We start from the raw sequence: 20,349 nt of genomic DNA on the forward strand, positions 1-20,349 counted from the left end.
GGGGGGGGGCAGGCGAGCAGCAGCAACATGAAACACAGCAGCAGGAACATGAACGTAGCAGTAGCAAGTGAACACAGCAGCGGCAGCATAGCGAGGCAGGAAGACCTGGCAGCTTAAATAGAGCGCCATGTTTAGGAGAATGTGTTTGGTTGGTTGCCAGGGGGACGAGTTGCGTCACGTGTTAATGTATCATTGGTGCTCGAGTTGACTGCCTGAACTAGCTCGCAGGCTTCGCCCCATTCTTTATTTTCCTTACTATTCATATCCTTATCTTAAGTTATTTCTTTGTGCAAACGCTCAGCAGTAACCGGTCATAAATAACCATTCTTGGGGCTCAGCTGGAGCACCACTGTTTAAAGAACAGAGTGTTATTGTTCCTCAGTGTGGAAGCTCACTTCTTCATATGTATAGTTACCATTATAGCCATCCTCCCTGCTGGTGTGCATGGCCCTCCTCAGGGTGTGTATGCAATGGTTTACATCCCAGCTGGTTTGTGGGGCTGATAGCTTCTCCATGGGAAAGCTTGTGTTATATGCTGCTGCTGGTTTATGTCCTCTGGTGGTAAATGTGTGTGAGTTTTGATGTTTATGTATTCTGTGAGCTGTTGACATTACATTGTATTGTATATAAGGCGTGTGGTGCATTGGGTTCAAACCCCACTGCAGTCAGCATGTCGTTGTGTCCCTGCAAGACACTTCACCCCAAACTGCTCCTGTGGGGATTGCCCACAGTATTGAGTATGTATGTCCCTTTGGATAAAAGCGTCTAACAAGTGACATGTAATGTAATTATTATTCCATCTTGAACACAGACAAACTGAACCACCGTAGAACATACTTGTTTCCATTGCTTACTCTCAGTTAATATAAACTTGTATCACTTCCTATTTATTTTATTACAAAAGTATTAACATCCAGGAGAACAAATAAGTATAAGTAAAAAATAAGTAGTAAACAATTGAACAAAAAACTGAGGAAGAACTTCTTTTAGTAAAAGTAGAAACACTTTGGTCTGAAAATACAGCACACAAGTAAAAGTCCTGCATTCACACTTTAGTAGAAGTAAAGAGTATATTATCAGCACTCAAAGTATAAACAATTATTATAAAAGTATCCATTTTGTGTAATGGCTATTTTGGAAGTCTTATATTTCTTACTTTATTCACTTGCAAATACATGTAGGATCTTTTAAATCTGGTAGTTTGTCAATGTTAAGCCAATTTTTTTTAAAAAGTTTAATTTTTTCTTCTAAGATAAAAGCATAAAATGGAGCACTCAAAGTAAGTTGCAAAAATACCCAAAAAGTAATTGTTTACATGTTCTTAGTTACATTTAACAGCTGCATCTAATGCACAACGCACTAGTGAGTTGTTCCTGACTTGGATCTTGTATCTGTTTAGGAAACCTTGTTTGTCATAAAATATGAAATAAAACATTGTGTATCCTCTCAGGTGCCAACGCCTCGGCCCCTGACCAGCTGAGTTTGGCTCTGGCTTGGAACAGAGTGGACATCGCCCGCAGTCAGATCTTCATCTACGGACAGCAGTGGCCTGTAAGAAAGAAACTGTGAAATCCCAAATATGCATACTGCAGCAGAAATGTTGTTTATGCGAACAGGGCACAGGAACATTGGGTTGCTGAAGCTATTCTTAAAGGCTGATAATGTTACTAACAATTGACACTCCATATTAATTGCTTTAAATTCACACAGAAATACCTTAAAAAATGAGTAGAAAAAGAAAGACGGTTTATTAAACCAGATAAAAGGGTACTTTGATCTTGTAAAGGCAATTTGGATGCAGTCGGCTGCTGGAATCAGAATAACAATCCAATAATGCTGCGGTTATCTGTGTGCATAATTGACAAGTATACATTCATTGCAGTTTTTCATGTATCGGATAAACTGCAAATTAGCCCCCGGAGACAAATAAAGCTTGTGAACTGGATGCAATTCAAGGCTGTGTTACAAGATCTGAGCCATTTCAACTTTATTTTGGATGTGTGGTGTATAGAAGAAAGTTGTTACAAATACATCATGAGAGGAAACATGTACGAGTATTATTATATTATCCATGTAAGTGTCTTGTTGTAGCTCACGATGGTCAATCTCTTTGTGTTTATATGCAGTGCTTCTGTATAAATAGTGCATTGTACGTAGTGTATCCTTGTGATTCTCAAATGGGGCTACGCGGACCCCTAGGGGTACGTTGGGGTACTGCAGGGGGTACGTGAGATTAAAAAAAAAAAAAAAAGTTTAATTAAAAGAATTACCATGCATGATTACAAAAAGAATCTTAGTACAATAAGTGAAATAGAAAACACAATTTGATATAAAATATTTCTAGAATGTCAAATGTGTGTATTGTATTTTATAGTTTTTCACGATATATCATTTTGTTCATTGGTTTGTTAAACATATATATTACTTCAATTGAAAAACTCCTTGGAAAAATCATTATGTATATGTTCTTTTTTTTCATGCACAAAGATAAAAGAATTCTTAGTTTGTTGTAGTTCATGCATGAAGGAGTTAATAAATCACACACTGATGGAACATCACTATATTGTAATTGTGTTTATAGGCTGTTTCTATCAAAAACGTTCGGGGTCGGTCAGGGGGTTCTCGGCTGAGAAAATGTTTCAAAGGGGGAACACTACTGAAAAGGTTTGAGACGCACTGCTCTATAGGGTTGTCAGTTCATGTTTCCCCCGTCCCTTCTGCATTAGATCGGTTCCCTGGAGCAGGCGATGCTGGATGCCTTAGTTCTGGACAGAGTGGACTTTGTCAAGCTGCTGATTGAAAATGGAGTCAGCATGCATCGCTTCCTCACGCTTTCCAGACTGGAGGAGCTCTACAACACGGTAACAACACATGCAAAAAGAAGTGATGTTGTCTATTAGTTCTAGGAAACACCCCTACGTGCAAATGGCTGATTAAAGGGCTTACCTCACTTTGGTGCTTAGGGTGATTGTCATAACACGCAGGGTCCTAAGGAACTGAAGATGCTTTTTGTGATTGTAATAATATCTTTATGTGTTTGTTTGTTTTCAACAGAGACATGGGCCGTCCAACACGCTGTACCACCTGGTCAGAGATGTCAAAAAGGTAAGACCATCTCCATCGTCCCTTCAGCTCTGTGGCTGTCCAGGCTCACTGTACGGGAACGTTGGCTTGAATGTGTAATATAAAGAAGACACATTTGACCACATAGAGCTTTAGTTGCTTGTGTTGCGTTGTGTGTACTTGCATTGATTAGTGTGTCTACTTACTGGTAGTCCTAGATGCTGGTTCTGCACATAGAGGCTGGCTTCTCTCTTTCAGCTGGAGCTACAGGCTGCTGTAGAGCTGTGCACGACTCTCATGCCTCTCATGACTGTTCACTAATTTACTCTGTGCTTTCTCTAAGGGACACACTGCCATGGTAACAAACACTTTGAGTATTAAACACTGCTTTACTGACAGAAGTTGAGTTTGAGCAAACTGAGGCCGTAGTGATACTGCTGTGAGGCTGAGAAGAAGGAAGACAAACACTCACAATTTATTGATTACTTTTTGGTTTGTACTGTCAACAACGCCTTCAGGTGTGTTCTCTCCAATATGCTGTATTTACTGATTCAATTAAAAGTGACATCGCACATTTCCCTACATTTATTTTTTGTACCGTTTATTTAGCAGTGACAATGCACAGTAATGAACACTTAAAACCTTAAAATGTATCAAGCGTAACAGCACCAGATTTAGCTTTGAGCTCATTTCCATCCGCAGTCCCTCACATAAAACATTTAAGAAAATTACATTTTACAAACATAGCAAGAACAAACATGATATGCCAAAAGTGCAAGAGAGCAAGAGCAGCATACACAAGTATTTACCACATGGCAGTACAATATAGCACAACGATATATAAAGTGCAAGAGGAGATACCCCTGTATTAAAGTGTATTTAGCGCTGATTACACGTCTGTTTGTTTCTCAACCATTCTTTGAGTTGACCTTTGAAACTGTTCAAAGTGGGATAATCCCGTATCTCGATTGGGAGGCTATTCCAGAAAGAGCTGCCTTTAATGGAAAGAACCTTTTGTCCAAAAGTGGTCCGTCTGTGGTGGGCTTCACATTAATAATATTAATAATAATAATAATAATAATGGGTTTCATTTATAAAGCACTTCATATTTGACTTCAAATCCCGAAGTGCTAGAAGCAGTGAGCATGAACAGCATAAAAACAGTACACAACACGGTAGAATGAATAAAAAGCAATAACAAACAATACAAATAAAATAAAAGGGTGGTAATAGATAAAAGGTCAAGGGAAAGGCTCTATTGAATAGATTGGGTTTGAGGCCTTTTTAAAAGCTTCCACGGTCTGTGGTGCTCTTATGTGGTCGGGAGAGCATTCCACAGACTGGGAGCAGCCGAGCAGAACAGGCTCCTCTGGTTTCTGACCTAGTGCAGCGTCCAGTGTCCTTTTTGTGGATGAATTCCCCTAAGGGAGGGGGGCCAGTCCATGTAAACATTTATAGCACATACTTTTAAAAGACTTAAAATTGTCAAAGCTCAAGAAATTGTGTTTTTCAAGTATGGTACAGTGGTGGTATGAATATGGCTTTCTGTCAAACACCTGGATAGCTCTCTTGTACAGCTGTTCTATTGGTTTCAGATTTGTGGCACAAGCAAACGACCAGTTTGTCAAACAGTATTCAATGTGGGATAGAATCATACAGTGGAGGTATGACTTTGCAGCATTGACAGTTAAGAAGGGTCTAACATAAAAAAGACTTTTGCAACATGTGTTATTTACATGTTAAGATGATGACATGGTGGAATCCTCTCTCTAAGTATAGGTTGTGAAAAACACTATAAGGTGTTTTTGTTGCATTTCCCTAATCAGCACCTCAATGCTAACTGCAGAAAAAGACCTATCATTTAACATTCAGCACGTGTCTGCACCCCAATTAGAAGCGATCTCACCTTTGAGAGATGATTGAGAGGTCAGCAATACCATCATTAGCACTGATAGGTGTTCATTAATGTAACCGTTATTGATTGCCACATGCGCCCCGTGAGGTCGCTAAAGAGGATGAGTGTTGTAATCACTCCTCCTTCACCTTCTCCATCTTTAAACAATCTCAGAATATGCGTTTTCTATTCCACGATACCTCACCTGACACACATGCAAAACACACCGCATGTTACAACATCCCCATCTTATTGGATATAATTGCCATAGTGCGGCTAAGTGTTTGTGTTGTTGTTGTTGTTGTTGTTGTATAATAGTAGGATGCTAATTAGATCTAACTGCAATCCCTCGCGTGAAGTCACCATGTCATCGCTGTTCTCTTTCGTTCTCATTCCTCTCTGTGGATGCTGGGTCACACTGTTGGCAGGTTTTACTTTGATTCAGCTGCAGATGTTGAGCCAGCAACAGCTGTAAGGGCCCGGGGGGACGCACTCAGGTTTAATCTAGTTCATTCATTAGACGGTGTGAAAGCTGAGTCAGAAGGCAGAGAGTCTCAGAGATTGGCTTGTGTGGACTACAGCTGCCAAAAGCAGAAATTGGTTTTCCTACAGAGTAAATGAACAATGCTGTTTTGTGGCCAAAGTTCGGAAGCAATACACCTCGTGTCTCAGATATCAGGAACAGTTAGAGGTAAATCCAAACAGGGCGGATATACTTCCTAGATTTCTATTTTAATTCAAAGTTGAAATGAGCCATAATTATTGTTGATTTGTGTCGTAGGTTATCTGCTTCCTGTTCAGTCCGCAGGTCACAGGAACACTGACTTGATGTGTATTAGTGTCACGCTTCAGCTAAAGAGGATCCCAAAGCAGGAGGCAAGGCAGGCAGGTTGAATGAACACAAAGCCAGCTTAATTAAAGCAAAGCTGCTACCAACACAGGCTGCCAACGAGCATAAGGGAGCAGGCAGAGGCAAATGCAAAAACAAAGAACAAATACTAAGCTAAGAACAAATAAAAAAATACAACACACACAGGCAGGAATACAGACAGGGACACGAGCCACGAACGCAAACGACCTTACAAATAAATGAAGGAAAGCACAAGGAGTAAATACCCCAAGGATTTGTTATCAAGTGAAGAACAGATGAGATATAAAAACAGACAGTAAAGAGACAAAGCCAGGAGGTTTATTTATATTGCACATTTCAGACAAAAACGCAATTCTTGCTTTATGTGAGCATTATCACTCAAAACAAATGAAATGTGAGCCAAAACAGCTCATAAAAGACACATGAGGCGAGTGACTGTCAGAATAAAGAGTGAATAAACAACTTAGAAATCTTACAACAATCCTAACGACCATATACATTTCAATACATTATGTATGGGATGATCTGGTTTGGCAACAAACAACACTTCAACAAAAGTAGCTGGTTGTTTATTTGTCTAACAACTGTAGGTCCAGCTAAAGCTCTGGATGTTATGTGGAGACACTTTCAGGAGAGAGGTTGATTAGTGAGTCAACCAGGACTCTTCTTCTTCCTAATAAAATAAATGAAAGCTTCAGCACCCTTAGCTGTCAGAGGGGATTCACACAAGGTGTAAACAAACAGCTTTTAGCCTTTGCTTCAGGGACCTGAGAGAGAGATGGGCTGACCGCAGACTGGGGCTTTTGATCTATATACATCAGTAGGAGGAGGAGGAGGAGGTGAAGCTTTGTGTGTTCACTTTGAACAGACAAACAGTATCTGCAGCTGCCTTTACTTCAAAGTGCATCAGATGGCCTACAGTTAGCGAGGCTTTACCGCCACTGAAATGGAGTCTTTGGATACGAGGACAGGATGGGGAGGACAGAGAGGATTTCTAGGATTTCTCACATCTGATGGTAGAGCTGCTCAATTAATCGTATTTTAATCGCAATTACGATTATGGCTTGCAACGATTACGAAAACAACGTAATCGAAATAAAAACTTTTTTTTATTTTTTTTATTTTTTTTTATTGGTTTTTCAGTTTTTAAAGTTCAGGGTAATCAACTGTTAAAAACATACTGTTAAAACATGTTTTCTCCAATAAATTGATGTTTTCAAAGTAAATGGATAATCGTTTTTAATAATCGTGATATCAATTATTGACCCAAATAATCGAGATTATGATTTTTGCCATAATCGAGCAGCCCTATCTGATGGTAGAGGTGTGCAGATGGTGTTACGGAAGTTATGTGAAGTAATTGGTGTCTCTGAAAGGCCTGGGTCACAGTGGGGGACAGGATAATTAGTGCAGGATCTGGGGTTGATGTTGAGGGCAGGAGGAGGAGGAGCAGCGAGGGTTTACAGAGACAGAATCCTCACTTTCTGTTTCAATAACGAATGTAGCCTCTAGCGTTAATAGCTGTCCATGCTATTTCCCCTGTCTTCCAGGCTAATATTAGATAGATCTTACCACTTTCTCTTTCTTTTCCTTTCTTCAAGACTGCATTGAACCTCACGGAGAAGATCTCGTTATTTTCTTAAGTGCAAATCATGAGACATTTATTTAAAAACATTTTAAAAAAGTTTGATCTTTGCAATCGTCCTCAGACATTTGGTCCACTTCAAGAAAATCATTGCACCCATTTATTTATCTTCTTTTGCTCCTGTGTAAGAGAACAAGATACAGATGTCGGCTGAAACAGCATAGTACTTTCTGGTTCAACCTATTACGAGATCAGAGGAATATCTTCAAATGTCTCAATTCAAACCAAGAACCACCAAGTTTCTAAGAATTCACAATATAAAATCATAAACTGAATCAAAGTGAGAGATAATTTATTAAGGAGCTGGAAGAGAGATCTTGCCCGAGAGTTTCTCTGTATCTTATTTCCCCTGCCCTTGCTCACTGACATTGTGTGTTCTTTCCAAGCGAGAATATCCAGGGTTCAGTTGGATCTACTTCAGGGTGAATCAGATAATCACGTTTTCTTTTTTCATAGCCAAAAAACACTTGGATATGGATTTTGTGAAGTGAGTGTGTATGTTGTGTACTCTTGTTTCCCTCTTGTTTCCACTTCTTTATCAATCCGAATCAGCTGGCGTGGGTTGTTGCCTGTTAACACTGTCTGGTCTTTCTAGGGAAACCTGCCTCCGGACTACCGCATCAGCCTCATCGACATCGGACTGGTCATTGAATACCTCATGGGCGGAGCTTATCGTTGTAACTACACCAGGAAGAGATTCAGAACTCTGTACCACAACCTCTTTGGACCCAAGAGGGTGAGTGAATAGTTAATATATTTAAACACTAATGTGGGAGAATTGTTTACGTAATTAATCAAAATCAAATCACAGGACCAGTATCAGTAAAATGATCCTTTAAGTTAAAATCAGCACTGAAAAGAGCAACATGAATAATATGGATCAAATGATGTATTCTATTACAAATTCAAAGTGTATTTAAAGGGGCCCTATTATGCTGTTTGTTGTGGTTCACATTTCAATTATTAATGATGAAAAAGGGTTTATATCTCTTTTCACCCTCTGTCTGAGTCCAGTCTGCTTTGATTGGTTAGCTGGCTGGCTCTGTTGTGATTGGTCAACGGGAGTATACAGTAAAAAAGCACAATAGGGCCTCTTTAAGGACACTCTTTAATTATCTGATCCAAGCTTTAGCAATTGTGATACTTGGTGTTTAAAGAAGTCTTAACAGAAACGTGTGAACTACAGCCAGTCTTTGTGTTGTTTTTATACTGCAAGTTGATATTTTCTTTCCCTAGAAGAGTTACTTTCATAGATATCGTTAACATGTTTTACTGAAATAGCAAATCATCTTTATATCTCAGGCGAGTAGACAGCATCCATAAAAAAAGACATTTCGAGAAATGTGCGGCTAAGGGATTTATAGCCACTAAAACCATACAAATCATGTTCACCTACTATCAAGGTGTTGTTCATCAGCAGGGGTCAAACATAAGAGTCCTCCTCATGTTATCCCACATTTCCTCATCAAGTAAACACAGGCCGTTATTAGCTTGATGCAACAAATCATCCATGTATAGCAGCGGCTGTTCATCATGTGCCGTCGTAACCCCAATGATATACACGCTTCATTCCAACTACAGAAACTCGTCTCACTGATGAGCAAACCCCATGTGCTGTAGTGTTTGATGGTTGTGTGTTTTACACCACACACACAGCACATCATATGGTCTATGTTCATCGTCCTCTCATTCTGCCTCCATTCCTCACACACCGCCACAGGTGTGATGAAAATAGAAGCACACACAGCTGAGTCTGAAGCCCCATATTTCGGCTCGTGGGTGCACCTTTGTGTTTGTATGTATGAGTATGTGTGTGTGAGTCTTCATGTGCCTGTTTATCTCAGTGTGTGTCTGCCATGGCAGCAACAAAGCAGCTGGAAAGACGGAGATAAAGCCAAAGCAGGGAATCGGGACAGAGACTGAGCAAAGAGGCAAAATGAGAGAGAGAGAGAAAGAGAGATGAAGAGTCAGTTCCAATTTAACTGTGATTTTCTAGATGAAATGAACGTGCAATCACATGGCCACGTGCGCGCACACACACAAACATGTTAAGGAAGAACAAAGCCTTGAAATAGATTCAGATATCAAAAATCCCCACAGGAGACCCGAGCTATTTTTACCAACTCAGATGATGGCTCATGAATGCATAATTCATACATGCCCCGCTTAAATACAGATACACAGTACTGTACCAAATGCACTCTGCTTTTAAACATGTGAACACACAAACATACAAGAATGTTGCTGTATGTATAGTATACTTTAAATCGCAACAGCACAACATTTTTGTTCAGTTTGAATGAAAACCATTGAAGGGAAAGTGAGTGACTTACCATATCAAAGAATATTTCTGCTCTCATGTGAGCGACTGTGTCTGTCAGTCTGTGTTATCTTGTGCTTATAGAGTCAAATTCTCTATAATATACATTCGACAAGGTCTTGTTCTGCTTGCTTATATTGTTGTTGCTTTTCTAGCCCAAAGCCCTGAAACTGCTGGGGATGGAGGTGAGTGTTGCTCTCATCGTGATTTTGTTTTTCAGTCATTCCTTCAGTGTTCCTCTCCCTCTTTTTAACACACTTTTCTCTCTTGAGTGTAAAGTCAGTCTGCGGAATATTTATAGCGTGTGCCGTGTGCCTTGCAGTCTCTGAAAGAATGACCTTGAGGCGTATTTAATTAATTTTCCGGCAATTTCATAACATTATTCATTCTTTCCCATTACCCTACACAAAGTTATTTTCAATTTACCTTTTTTTTTTTCTGTTAATGGAAAACAATGCACAACAACATGGCAGTCTCCGGACAGTATTAATATATATATACAGGGCTCGACAGTAACGGTTGCCAGGTTGCCATTGGCAACCATTCAGAAAAAATGTCAACCACTTCTTGGCCTTTGGTTGCCATCAGTGGCAACCAGTTTTTAACATAAAGAAATAAGGACAGCAAACAGCAAAATGTGAACCCCAAAATAGATAAATGTTAATTATTTGTTATATTAAGAAGAGTGATATTTAATTATTGTTGTGACCAGTCGGAACCGATACTTAAGTTGCACGTGCATTGGTGTGATTACGGAGCCAGAAAGCGATGCACGTTTACTCGCGTGAGCGGTGCACCGTGTGTTTGTTCTACAAACAAAAATTAAGTTGTTTGACTGTGGGGTAAAAAGTTCGGCCAACCCGTCAACATCTCAAACGAATGTTCAAAGTGATTCAACTGATAAAGCGCAAGGTAAACTCGAACAAAAAGCAAAGAGGAATGTTGTCCATTCACTTCCGCTAAAGGTTCCTTCAAAATAAGAGTCCCGATCTTATTACTACCAAAATAAAAGTGCAAAACGAAACTTTACCAGAGGAAAATATTGGCATACAAATATAATCACTTCTATAAAAAGGTAACACATTTTAATTATAGTTAGACATATTAAAGGTAATTTACAGCATTAATCATTAATATATGTGAATGGTTTCATTTATTTAACATTACAAATGTATTAGTCTGGCCAATCCAAGACTTCAATGCTGAAGGGCCAATGGATCTATGGTGGGGGTCAGCACAACGATCAAGAAAACCCAAATTTGAAAGGGAGACAACAGATGACCAAGAAACTAGTGACTTGCTCAATTAATCTGTGAAGAAAGTGACAACAGCTGCACTACTGGTATTTTGTATACCAGCAATTGAGGGTGGACAAGTTTACTACCACTTAAGTTTCAAATAATTGTGTTAATTGCTTATTGTAAAGCATTTGAACATTCTTTTTTGTCCCATTTTCATTATTAAGTTGATGTATAACTGTATAGTATCTTAATTATTTAAAATATAAGGTGACTAAAAATGGCAACCGTATTTTCAGTTTTGGCAACCAAAAGCTGATGCCTGGTTGCCAGCCTGGCAACCACTTTTCAAAGTTAGCGTTGAGCCCTGATATATAACTCTTGATTCAGATCAGCCCAGTTACATTATACTGAATAGGTAATGACTGACCTAACAGGATTACATAATACATGGACTGTGTACTCGCATGTATCCATGGTGTACACACCATGAAGAATCAACATCATAAAGCTTTTATCACAGCATGTGTCTAGAGTTTTCTAAGAGGTATTCATATCTAATGTGCATGGCTGTCCATTCCTTTGTATGTCTGCCTGTTTGAAATAGTTCTCCCTGTAATGGCGTGTGTTCTCTCTCTGTTTGTGTCCGACAAAGTCTTTTAGCCTCAATGCCTTGCTCTCTTCTGCTAGTCTAGTTTATCTATCGTTTAATCAGTATGGGAATCTGGTCTCAATGGCCCTACATTTATGGTGCTCTAATCATTTTCTAAATCATTTCCCTTTCTATTATTACTATGTAATTTACTGCCCTACTATTATCATATTCAGACAATCTGTTTTAAAGCAAGCAGCAATTATAAAAGCAGTGAAAACCATTTCTCAGGTCTATGTGATTGATTAACTGTCAGTAGTCCTCAACTGTTCAAATCGGAAATGATTGAAGATCAATGCCGCCCTGCTGACATGCCATTCAGACACTAACTGGCAGTGTCAGTTTCTCCAGAGACAGGGAGTCAGCCTGGAGAGGACCTCACCCCTGGGCGAGTTATTCTTTATTCAAAAGGAAGGGTTAAAGACGAGTAAAGTCCAATGAGAAGATATTACTGAAAAGACTGCGTCTGTTATGTGTACTTTGTGATAATCGATTTGTCCTTCCACCTGTGTCCTCCAAAGTCTGCTTGTGCTTTCACCTAACTTTCATCATTTGAAGGGTGAACAGATTTAGAAATACAATATGGAAATGTAAGCAAGGTTATATTTCCCTTTTAGACATAGGTACAATCCAGATCCTTAGATTTCCTCAGATTCAGGACCCACGCTTTCAACCTAAAACTTTCTTACATTGTCCTCGGAATAATTTGAATCCTTAACAAGTCCCCCAAAAAAGGAGTACATCTCCAAAGCTGTCTTCTTTTCTTTCCGCACAACTCACTTGCTATGGATCTCCATCAGGATGACATGCCTATCCGCAGAGGTCGCCAGAAGACGACGCGCAAGCGAGAGGAGGAAGTGGACATAGATTTGGACGACCCCGAAATCAACCACTTCCCTTTTCCTTTCCATGAGCTCATGGTTTGGGCCGTGCTTATGAAACGTCAGAAGATGGCGCTGTTCTTTTGGCAGCACGGTGAAGAGGCCATGGCCAAGGCCTTGGTAGCATGTAAGCTTTGTAAGGCCATGGCACACGAAGCCTCCGAGAACGACATGGTGGACGACATTTCTCAGGAACTAAACCACAACTCCAGGTGGGTGAAACAACACATTTGTCCACCAACATTCATCTCTCATGATATTTACAAGATTTGTAAATGATTGATGGGAAGTTGAGTGGCGAGATGAGACGGTCTACCTCCACACTCCAGCCCGATTGGGCGGATACACACACTAACTAACATGCCATCCTCCCTGCAAACTGACCGGTTTCACACTACTCCCGGCTCCCATAGGATGTTAGTGACATAGATAAAGAAATCTGATGACATGCATCTCCGTTAGTTAAGGATTTGCATTTGAGATGAAGGTAATTACCAAGAGATCAAATTGCTAGCTATAGGAATGACTGTTAATTAGAAGGACATCTTGCACATACTGCAAATTAAGCACAGCCACACCAACCAGAACCTGCACACAAATAGGGTATTTTTTAAATGATCCATCGGGGGAACCGAATGCAGGACACAGACTTTGAGGAAGGGATGGATAAGAAAAGGTTTATTGGCTCGGTTCCAGGGGATGAAGGTGAATGAGTGGCATGTCTGGCTGACAGAGACAGAGGGGAGGAGGGGAGATGGTGGCCGGTGGAGTGTGGCAGAGCAGGGAGATGGCTGGAGGCGATGTGGCTGAGCAACAGGCAGGCAGTGGCCTGAGAGCTGGGTTTAGAGACGAACCAAAAGAGTAAACAAAGGTTACAGATTGTAACCCTAGTTCTATAACAAAAAGCTCAATGTAACACTTTTCTCCAATTAAAATCACATATTGAACCACTGAAATGTGCATAAACTTAGCCATCCAATCAGAACGAGCCTACCAGAATATGTGCAGGCCACACAGTATATAATGGAGCCAAGCCGGTGACTGTTATCTGTTACCTTTTCAGCGAGCAAAATAACTTTGCAAGTAAAGAACTAGGGTAACAATAGGTAACTTTAATCTAACTCATACAGGGGCCACAGGGCATACATTGGAACATCCGGTCGCATCAAAACATCGACCCGCAATGTCCTTGAATCACAGAATCTTTTGGCTCGGTTGGCAATTCCCAAATCCCTGAAGAATAAAGAGATTACAGACAGTGGAATAGAAGCCATATATGCTGTGTGGTCCGCATATATTGGTGTTGGCTCGTCCTGATTGCAGGCTACGTCTATGCACATTTCAGTTGGCAACGCATGGCGTGATTGGTGAAGAGTATAACCCATAGAGTCCATTAGATGAGCTAGGACTTGAGTAAAGAATTCAAGAGGCCTGAGACGGGAACTACTACGTGGGCTGAAACAACAATCAGGCAATGACTGGGTGAAGCACCATGCTTAATAAACTGCAGAGTAGATGAGTAGAGGGTTTGCTGGAGTGCGTCTTGGACATGGTGTGTAGGCGGGACAGCAATCAATTAAGCAAGATTGTGAGACGCCCACATCACGACTGGGGCTGTGTTCAGATTTGCATACTAACTAACCAGAAAAGCCTGCATGTACAGGACAGAATTAACATACTCAAATGCCCAGAAATACATTGCATTTCCTCATATTGCACAATGTCAAACATTTGGAGCCAGGCTAAAAGCTGTTAATATGTCACTTTATTACATTTGAATATGTTTTGTGCAAGAAAGGAACCTTTGAGATTCCGGTCATGTGCTCGGTTAGTTTATCCAATGTACGGCTGTTTAGATCTTTGCTGCCATGTTTTCGTGATTGCATCACATGATGCATCATCATGATGATTGCTTCAGTGTGAACCATCTGCTGGTAATGGTACACTTAATCGTTCATTTAGTTGGCAGTATGCATTACATACTGATGAACTTCTGTATGTAGGAGGTGTAAGTATGCGAGTTTGCACACAGCCACACACACACACACACACACACACACACACACACACACACACACACACGCACACACACACACACACAGGGAGGAGAGTACAGGAGACGCAAGGGAAAGGGAAAACAGGAAATAACTAGAAGCAGGGCTTTGACACACTTACACACAGCTTCAACCTTAAAGCTGGCACACTTTAAGTTGACTTTCCAAAGATAATTAGGCTGGATTCCTTTCGAAGAGCTCATTTAAATACATGCATTTGTATATGATAATGTTTTATTTTCAACGGGGGTGCATTCATTTCTTCTCTGAGTGTATGTAGAAGCTCAAGGGATTTTTGATTCAGGGCGTACTTCTTTCCTAAGCACATGTAATCAAACCAAATATGTTTGGAATATTCAACTGTTATTTTTCATGATATATCATAAGACACTTGAAAAGCCCTTCATTGAAACAGAAACGTATCAGTCTTTCATTTTAGTGCCTTGTTTTACACAATGACAGTTTGCTCTATATTGAAGTGTGTAATATCATGCTGTGTGTGTGTGTGTGTGTGTGTGTGTGTGTGTGTGTGTGTGTGTGTGTGTGTGTGTGTGTGTGTGTGTGTGAAGATATGTGTTAATCTTTTCATGTTAGGCCTTGGCCATGCACTGTGTTTATATGAAATCTAAATGCAAATCTAATGCCCTCCAGAGTATGGCCAGATGGTCAGTGATCCCTTAACCAGTTCAATTACATTGTAAATGTTTGAACAAAGCGTGTCACTGTCTCTGTTCATGTCTCAGTGTGCCTGTATATGTCCTGCCTATAATTTCCCAGAGAGTTTGCCCAGCTGGCAGTGGAACTCCTAGACCAGTCGTATAAACAGGACGAGCAGATGGCCATGAAGCTCCTGACGTACGAGCTGAAGAACTGGAGCAACGCCACCTGCCTGCAGCTGGCGGTAGCGGCCAAACACAGAGACTTCATTGCTCACACCTGCAGTCAGATGCTGCTGACCGACATGTGGATGGGACGCCTGCGCATGCGCAAAAACTCAGGCCTGAAGGTAATAGAAAGGGGCCAGATGTTTGGGATAACCTGTGGGTAAAGACATGTTTATTTACATCAAATAACTTGTCTGTACACTTCACAGAGAGTTGAGACTTTGGTGTGAGAGAGTTGTATTAGAATGCTTGAACCCCCTCTGATTGCTTGAGAAAGGTTTGGCAAGGAAAGTAATGAGAAACTATCTCACCTAACTAAGAAACTACCAGAGAGTTGATCCAAATCAATCCGATGAATCTGCTGAGTAGCTTACAGAGAAGTGGAGAGTGGATGTGCACGACCACTATCAGGTGTGATGTGTGGGAATATAGGGGATAAGTTAAGTGCTCACTACCTTCCTGTAGAAAATGTATCAACATTGAAAGTTGCTTAGGACATTACATGCGTTTATTAGAAGCAGTATTATCTTTACTTTAAATATATTAGTACATCTCATAGATTGTATATATCTAGTGGACCTTATCACTGCAATGCACACATTTGGTTTGTGGAATAAGGTTTTGAAGTCTTGGTTTTGGAATTTCGGCTGTAACTATCTTGCTTATTTGGAACCAGAAGTGGCATGATAGATGGAGTATAAATGAATGCTTAAAAATACATTTTTCAGCAACCAAAACTCTACAGTTAAGTACTTTGATCAACTGAAAACCCGCTGTGATAGGGTTACGTTTCTACGACACAAAAATGAAAAAACACTGTGGTACCAACCTGTCAATTAAAATGTAAATAGACAAGTATTTATTGTCTATTTAACAAAAATGTATATCAAACTGTATTGAATAAGACGTAAAACTACTAATTGAGACAGAAACCTAGGTTTTTAATCAAGTGAGAAGTAGGCTCATTTTGTTATTGACTTCTATACAATCCGACTTCTTTCTGAAACCAGAGGAGTCGCCCCCTGCTGGACATTAGTAGGAATGCGGGTTTGATGCTCTTCTGTAACGTCTTCATTTTCGCAGAGCTTGCCAATTGGTACATGTAAAGTATTAGCATGTTTGAAGATAAGAAAAGAGAAACTTCTGTACGAAATACAGTTTATAAACAAGGTTGGCATTGTTTGACCATCAACGGTACCTGATACGTTTATTTTTCAACTGTGATAAGGTATGTAAAATCTTAGCACATGAAGTAAATACACGTGTCCTTGTTGATTATCATCAACAGGCTATTACTGAAGAAAAGCAATTCATTATTTCTATTCATATTCAGTGAATACATCCAGAGCAAATCTTACAGGTCAAATATTGTCCTTCTTTTATGCAACGTTATATTAATGAGGAATTAACTAAGCTAATGCTGGCAACATAATAGTCTAGCTGGCTATAATTGTGGTTTGGCCATAATGAGTCATTCAATATGTGGACAGAGTGCACTGGACTGTGAAAAGTAAATCGCTCACCAGAGTCTGTTTACAATACAATTATATCTGAGTGTTTTCAGTCAGTTGAGTAATATGTGGTGTTTCAAGCTTGAAAGGGAAACAACAACAAAACAGATGTTAAAAAGGCCTTTACAAGACAGTAAAATCAGATGCAAATGAAGCTAAAACCTATGAAACAGAACATTTCAAAAGATACCAATCCAGCTTGTATACATTACAGACACTACAGTCATTAGAACGTTCTATAAATACCATCCTAATACAGTGTGTTTATAAAATGTTGCTTTATTTTAAAGCAGCAGAACTTGAACTAGTAAAGAGGTCTGTTCATGTCAAACAGACTCAAGTTTATTGATAACTGTTAGAAAAATATCACTCGTCACCGGCTTGGTCTTCAATATCAGGAAGTAGTCATCACACACAGAACTGCGTGGGACAAATAGTTCCCCGAATAGTGTCCTTGACATGCTTATATACAAGAGAGGGTTACAGTCACTAGATGCAGAATACCGGTTCAAAGCAGTATTATATGCTTAGTTCAGATTAGCTAAGGCCTGCGTAAGCAATATACATGACAGTCATGTGTCTATCTCCATAGAGGCTGAATCATCATGTTAATCACAGAGCTATCATATGCCTAAAACAGTGTGTCCTAATGCTCTTCTAGGTAACGTACAAAGCTACGTAGGGCCTTTGTTATCATGTGCTATTCTGATACTGGAATAGTACATTCAGTATTTTCCCAACAATAACAGCTGCATAAGGCATGTGGTTTATGTAGGGGAATTTATGTACTCAAAGCATTTAAGGTTGCTTGTGATGGTAGGGCGGAAGAGGAGAGTCTGCCAGAGGAAATAAAAACATTAGGAGTGTGAGAAGAGTCAAGCCAAGTGGCCTTTCTGGCTAATCTTCCACCACAACTTAATTTAATAATAATAATAATAATAATGCATTACATTTTTTTATTAGAGCGCTTTTCCAGGTGCTCAAAGCGCTTTTACAATTACACATATTAGACATGTAAGAGTCATTACTCACAGGAGCAAATGCAGGTAAAGTGTCTTGCCCAAGGACACAACGGCCTGACGCAGTGGCGGCCGAGGCGGGATTTGAATTGGAGTTCACCAACGCCTCTTGATCTGATGACCAACGCTCTAACCACTGCGCTAAAACCACCACAATTTATTAGCCTTCAAAGCGTTCTCTTAAACCAGAGGATACAGAAGACCTGACCTTAATTCCCCCAAAAAGAAATGGTGTCCCTCATATTTTATAAGGAGGTGTGTGTGGTAATCGTCCCTTTGAGTCGAGGGTAGAGGTTTCAGTTAAAAATGGTGGTTTAACTTTTCTGAAACTTTAGCTCATGTGAGTTTCCCTAGACGTCGGCGGCCAGGCGAAAGGAGGCAGTTTCTGAAATCATAGAGGTTAGAGTTATTTATATTGAAAAGTTGCCCTGGGACTTGCTAAAGAGACATCTGGGTTCGCACTCATTCATACTTAGAGTGAGACAGAGTGATGGGTCTCTGGCTTCCTGAGCTGGACAGACTACAAGTGCTTGAAGTATGGTTTGGCCTTTGCAGGAGGGAGGGAGAGAGTGCACGGCTAAAGCTCATCGAAGCAGAAACAAAGAGAGGAAGTGGAACAAACAAGATTCGATTCCCCCAGGAGTTCATGATATCCAGCAAATAACATTGTCAAAGTGAAGTCAAGATAATATGTGTGCACACTTTTGAGCTGCTGCAGTTGTTACGGGCAGTCATCCAACATAAACATGCTTAGGATACTCATATGAAAACATGTTACTGGAGGCTACAAACGGGCTATGTGTCGCAAGGTGGAGTGCATTGATTTCCTCACAAGTCAATAAGTATGACAAACTACTGACATGTTTGCTTTCAACCCTTTGACAGGAGTGTTGACGGGAGAAGCCGATACATCACTTTCTGTGCTGTGGTTAGGTTGGACTTCTCATGGTTTCCAACTTCCTCCATACACTTACACATTTAATCCTTTTCATATTAAATCATTTTGTCAGCAGACTTTACTGGCAGCAATTGTATTATTCATTTGTGACAAGCTAAGGAACATTGTATAGTAGCCTAAATTGCTAAAAGGTTATTAAGGAATGATTGAGGGGTTTGCCTCCAAACGGCTCTAAGATGGCAACAGCCAGCAGCTAATTATAATGCTAACAGCGGGAACAGTATGAACAACGCCAGTGAACAGTGAGCTAACAGTGTCATGTGTTAACACGAGGTGGAACTAGACGAGGGTGGCAGAAATGCATCTATTATGTGTTAAATGGCAGAGTATAGTCAGCCAGTTGGACCCACACACACAGACTTACTCACTATGCAGCACACGCAGCCAAATGTATGCTAATGCTAACAGCGGGAGCAGCATGAACAACGGCAACCGTGAAAGAGCTAAAAGCTACAGTAAAGAAACTAACTGTTAGGTGTTGTGAACATGAGGGGGAACTGGAGGGTGGGTTAGGGTTATCTATTATGTGTTAAATGCAGTTGAGCAGTTAAAGAGTATAGCTAGCCAGTGGGACACACACTTACACACAGTTTGCACGAAAGCACAAAGAAGCTGGGGTTTAACACACTTCTTCATTCTCTTCTTAGGTAAACGTTGCTCCACAATTTATTTACAAAGCAGATTCTTGTTTGCTGCTGTAGAAATGTTTTTGAATGCTGTAAGATAAACTTTAAATTCCTGAGCCATGAAAACAGTCAAATGTCAGGGCCAAATAAAAAACAGCTGCTTCGGGAGATTAGACGACACCCAATTACTCGGCTCTCTGTATTCTTCTCTTTCCTGTGTTTACCACTTTCTCACCATGTTCAAACCCTCGCTCTTGTTTTCCTTGTTTGAGTGCTATGTATCTGAAGTGTCTAGAGGAGTGTTTCACAAACTTTTTCATACCAAGGACCACTTAACCAATACAAAAACACTCGCGGACCACCTAACTCCACAAATATCCAAAATCACATCGTTTTTCTAGAGCAGATTACAAATCGCCTGAAAATGGTACAAACAAGTGGCAACATGTGTGATGAAGGTGTTGCGCTGGGCTATATCCTGCAATCGAAAGATCATCTCGCTCAATTGCGGAGATATTCCCGCGAGGGTGCGGAAAACTCAAATGTATTTATTTATTTCAAATTTGAAATGTTACCAATATACTCACGGGCCACCACCACACTTTGAGAAGCACTGGTTTAGAGCCATGTGTGTGTGTGTGTGTGTGTGTGTGTGTGTGTGTGTGTGTGTGTGTGTGTGTGTGTGTGTGCGCGTGTGGCCTAGCATTACTTTACTTGTGGGGACTTAAATCTG

The 20,349-nt window shown here is 40.3% G+C and overlaps 1 protein-coding gene across 1 annotated transcript in view; it reads left to right on the forward strand.

The window, feature by feature from the left end:
• Positions 1–20,349, forward strand: part of LOC104942324 (transient receptor potential cation channel subfamily M member 3-like) — a 48,891-nt gene that overhangs the window by 7,625 nt on the left and 20,917 nt on the right. The window contains exons 3-9 of the mRNA XM_010767528.1: positions 1,451–1,551; positions 2,727–2,861; positions 3,055–3,105; positions 8,069–8,209; positions 9,949–9,978; positions 12,484–12,776; positions 15,396–15,624. Coding sequence (XP_010765830.1) covers positions 1,451–1,551; positions 2,727–2,861; positions 3,055–3,105; positions 8,069–8,209; positions 9,949–9,978; positions 12,484–12,776; positions 15,396–15,624 — 980 coding nt within the window. The remainder of the gene's footprint in view (positions 1–1,450; positions 1,552–2,726; positions 2,862–3,054; positions 3,106–8,068; positions 8,210–9,948; positions 9,979–12,483; positions 12,777–15,395; positions 15,625–20,349) is intronic.

The sequence above is a fragment of the Notothenia coriiceps genome, unplaced genomic scaffold (genome assembly GCF_000735185.1).
Source record: "Notothenia coriiceps isolate Sejong01 unplaced genomic scaffold, NC01 NC01_scaffold00004483, whole genome shotgun sequence".
NCBI classification, from domain to species: Eukaryota; Metazoa; Chordata; class Actinopteri; order Perciformes; family Nototheniidae; genus Notothenia; species Notothenia coriiceps.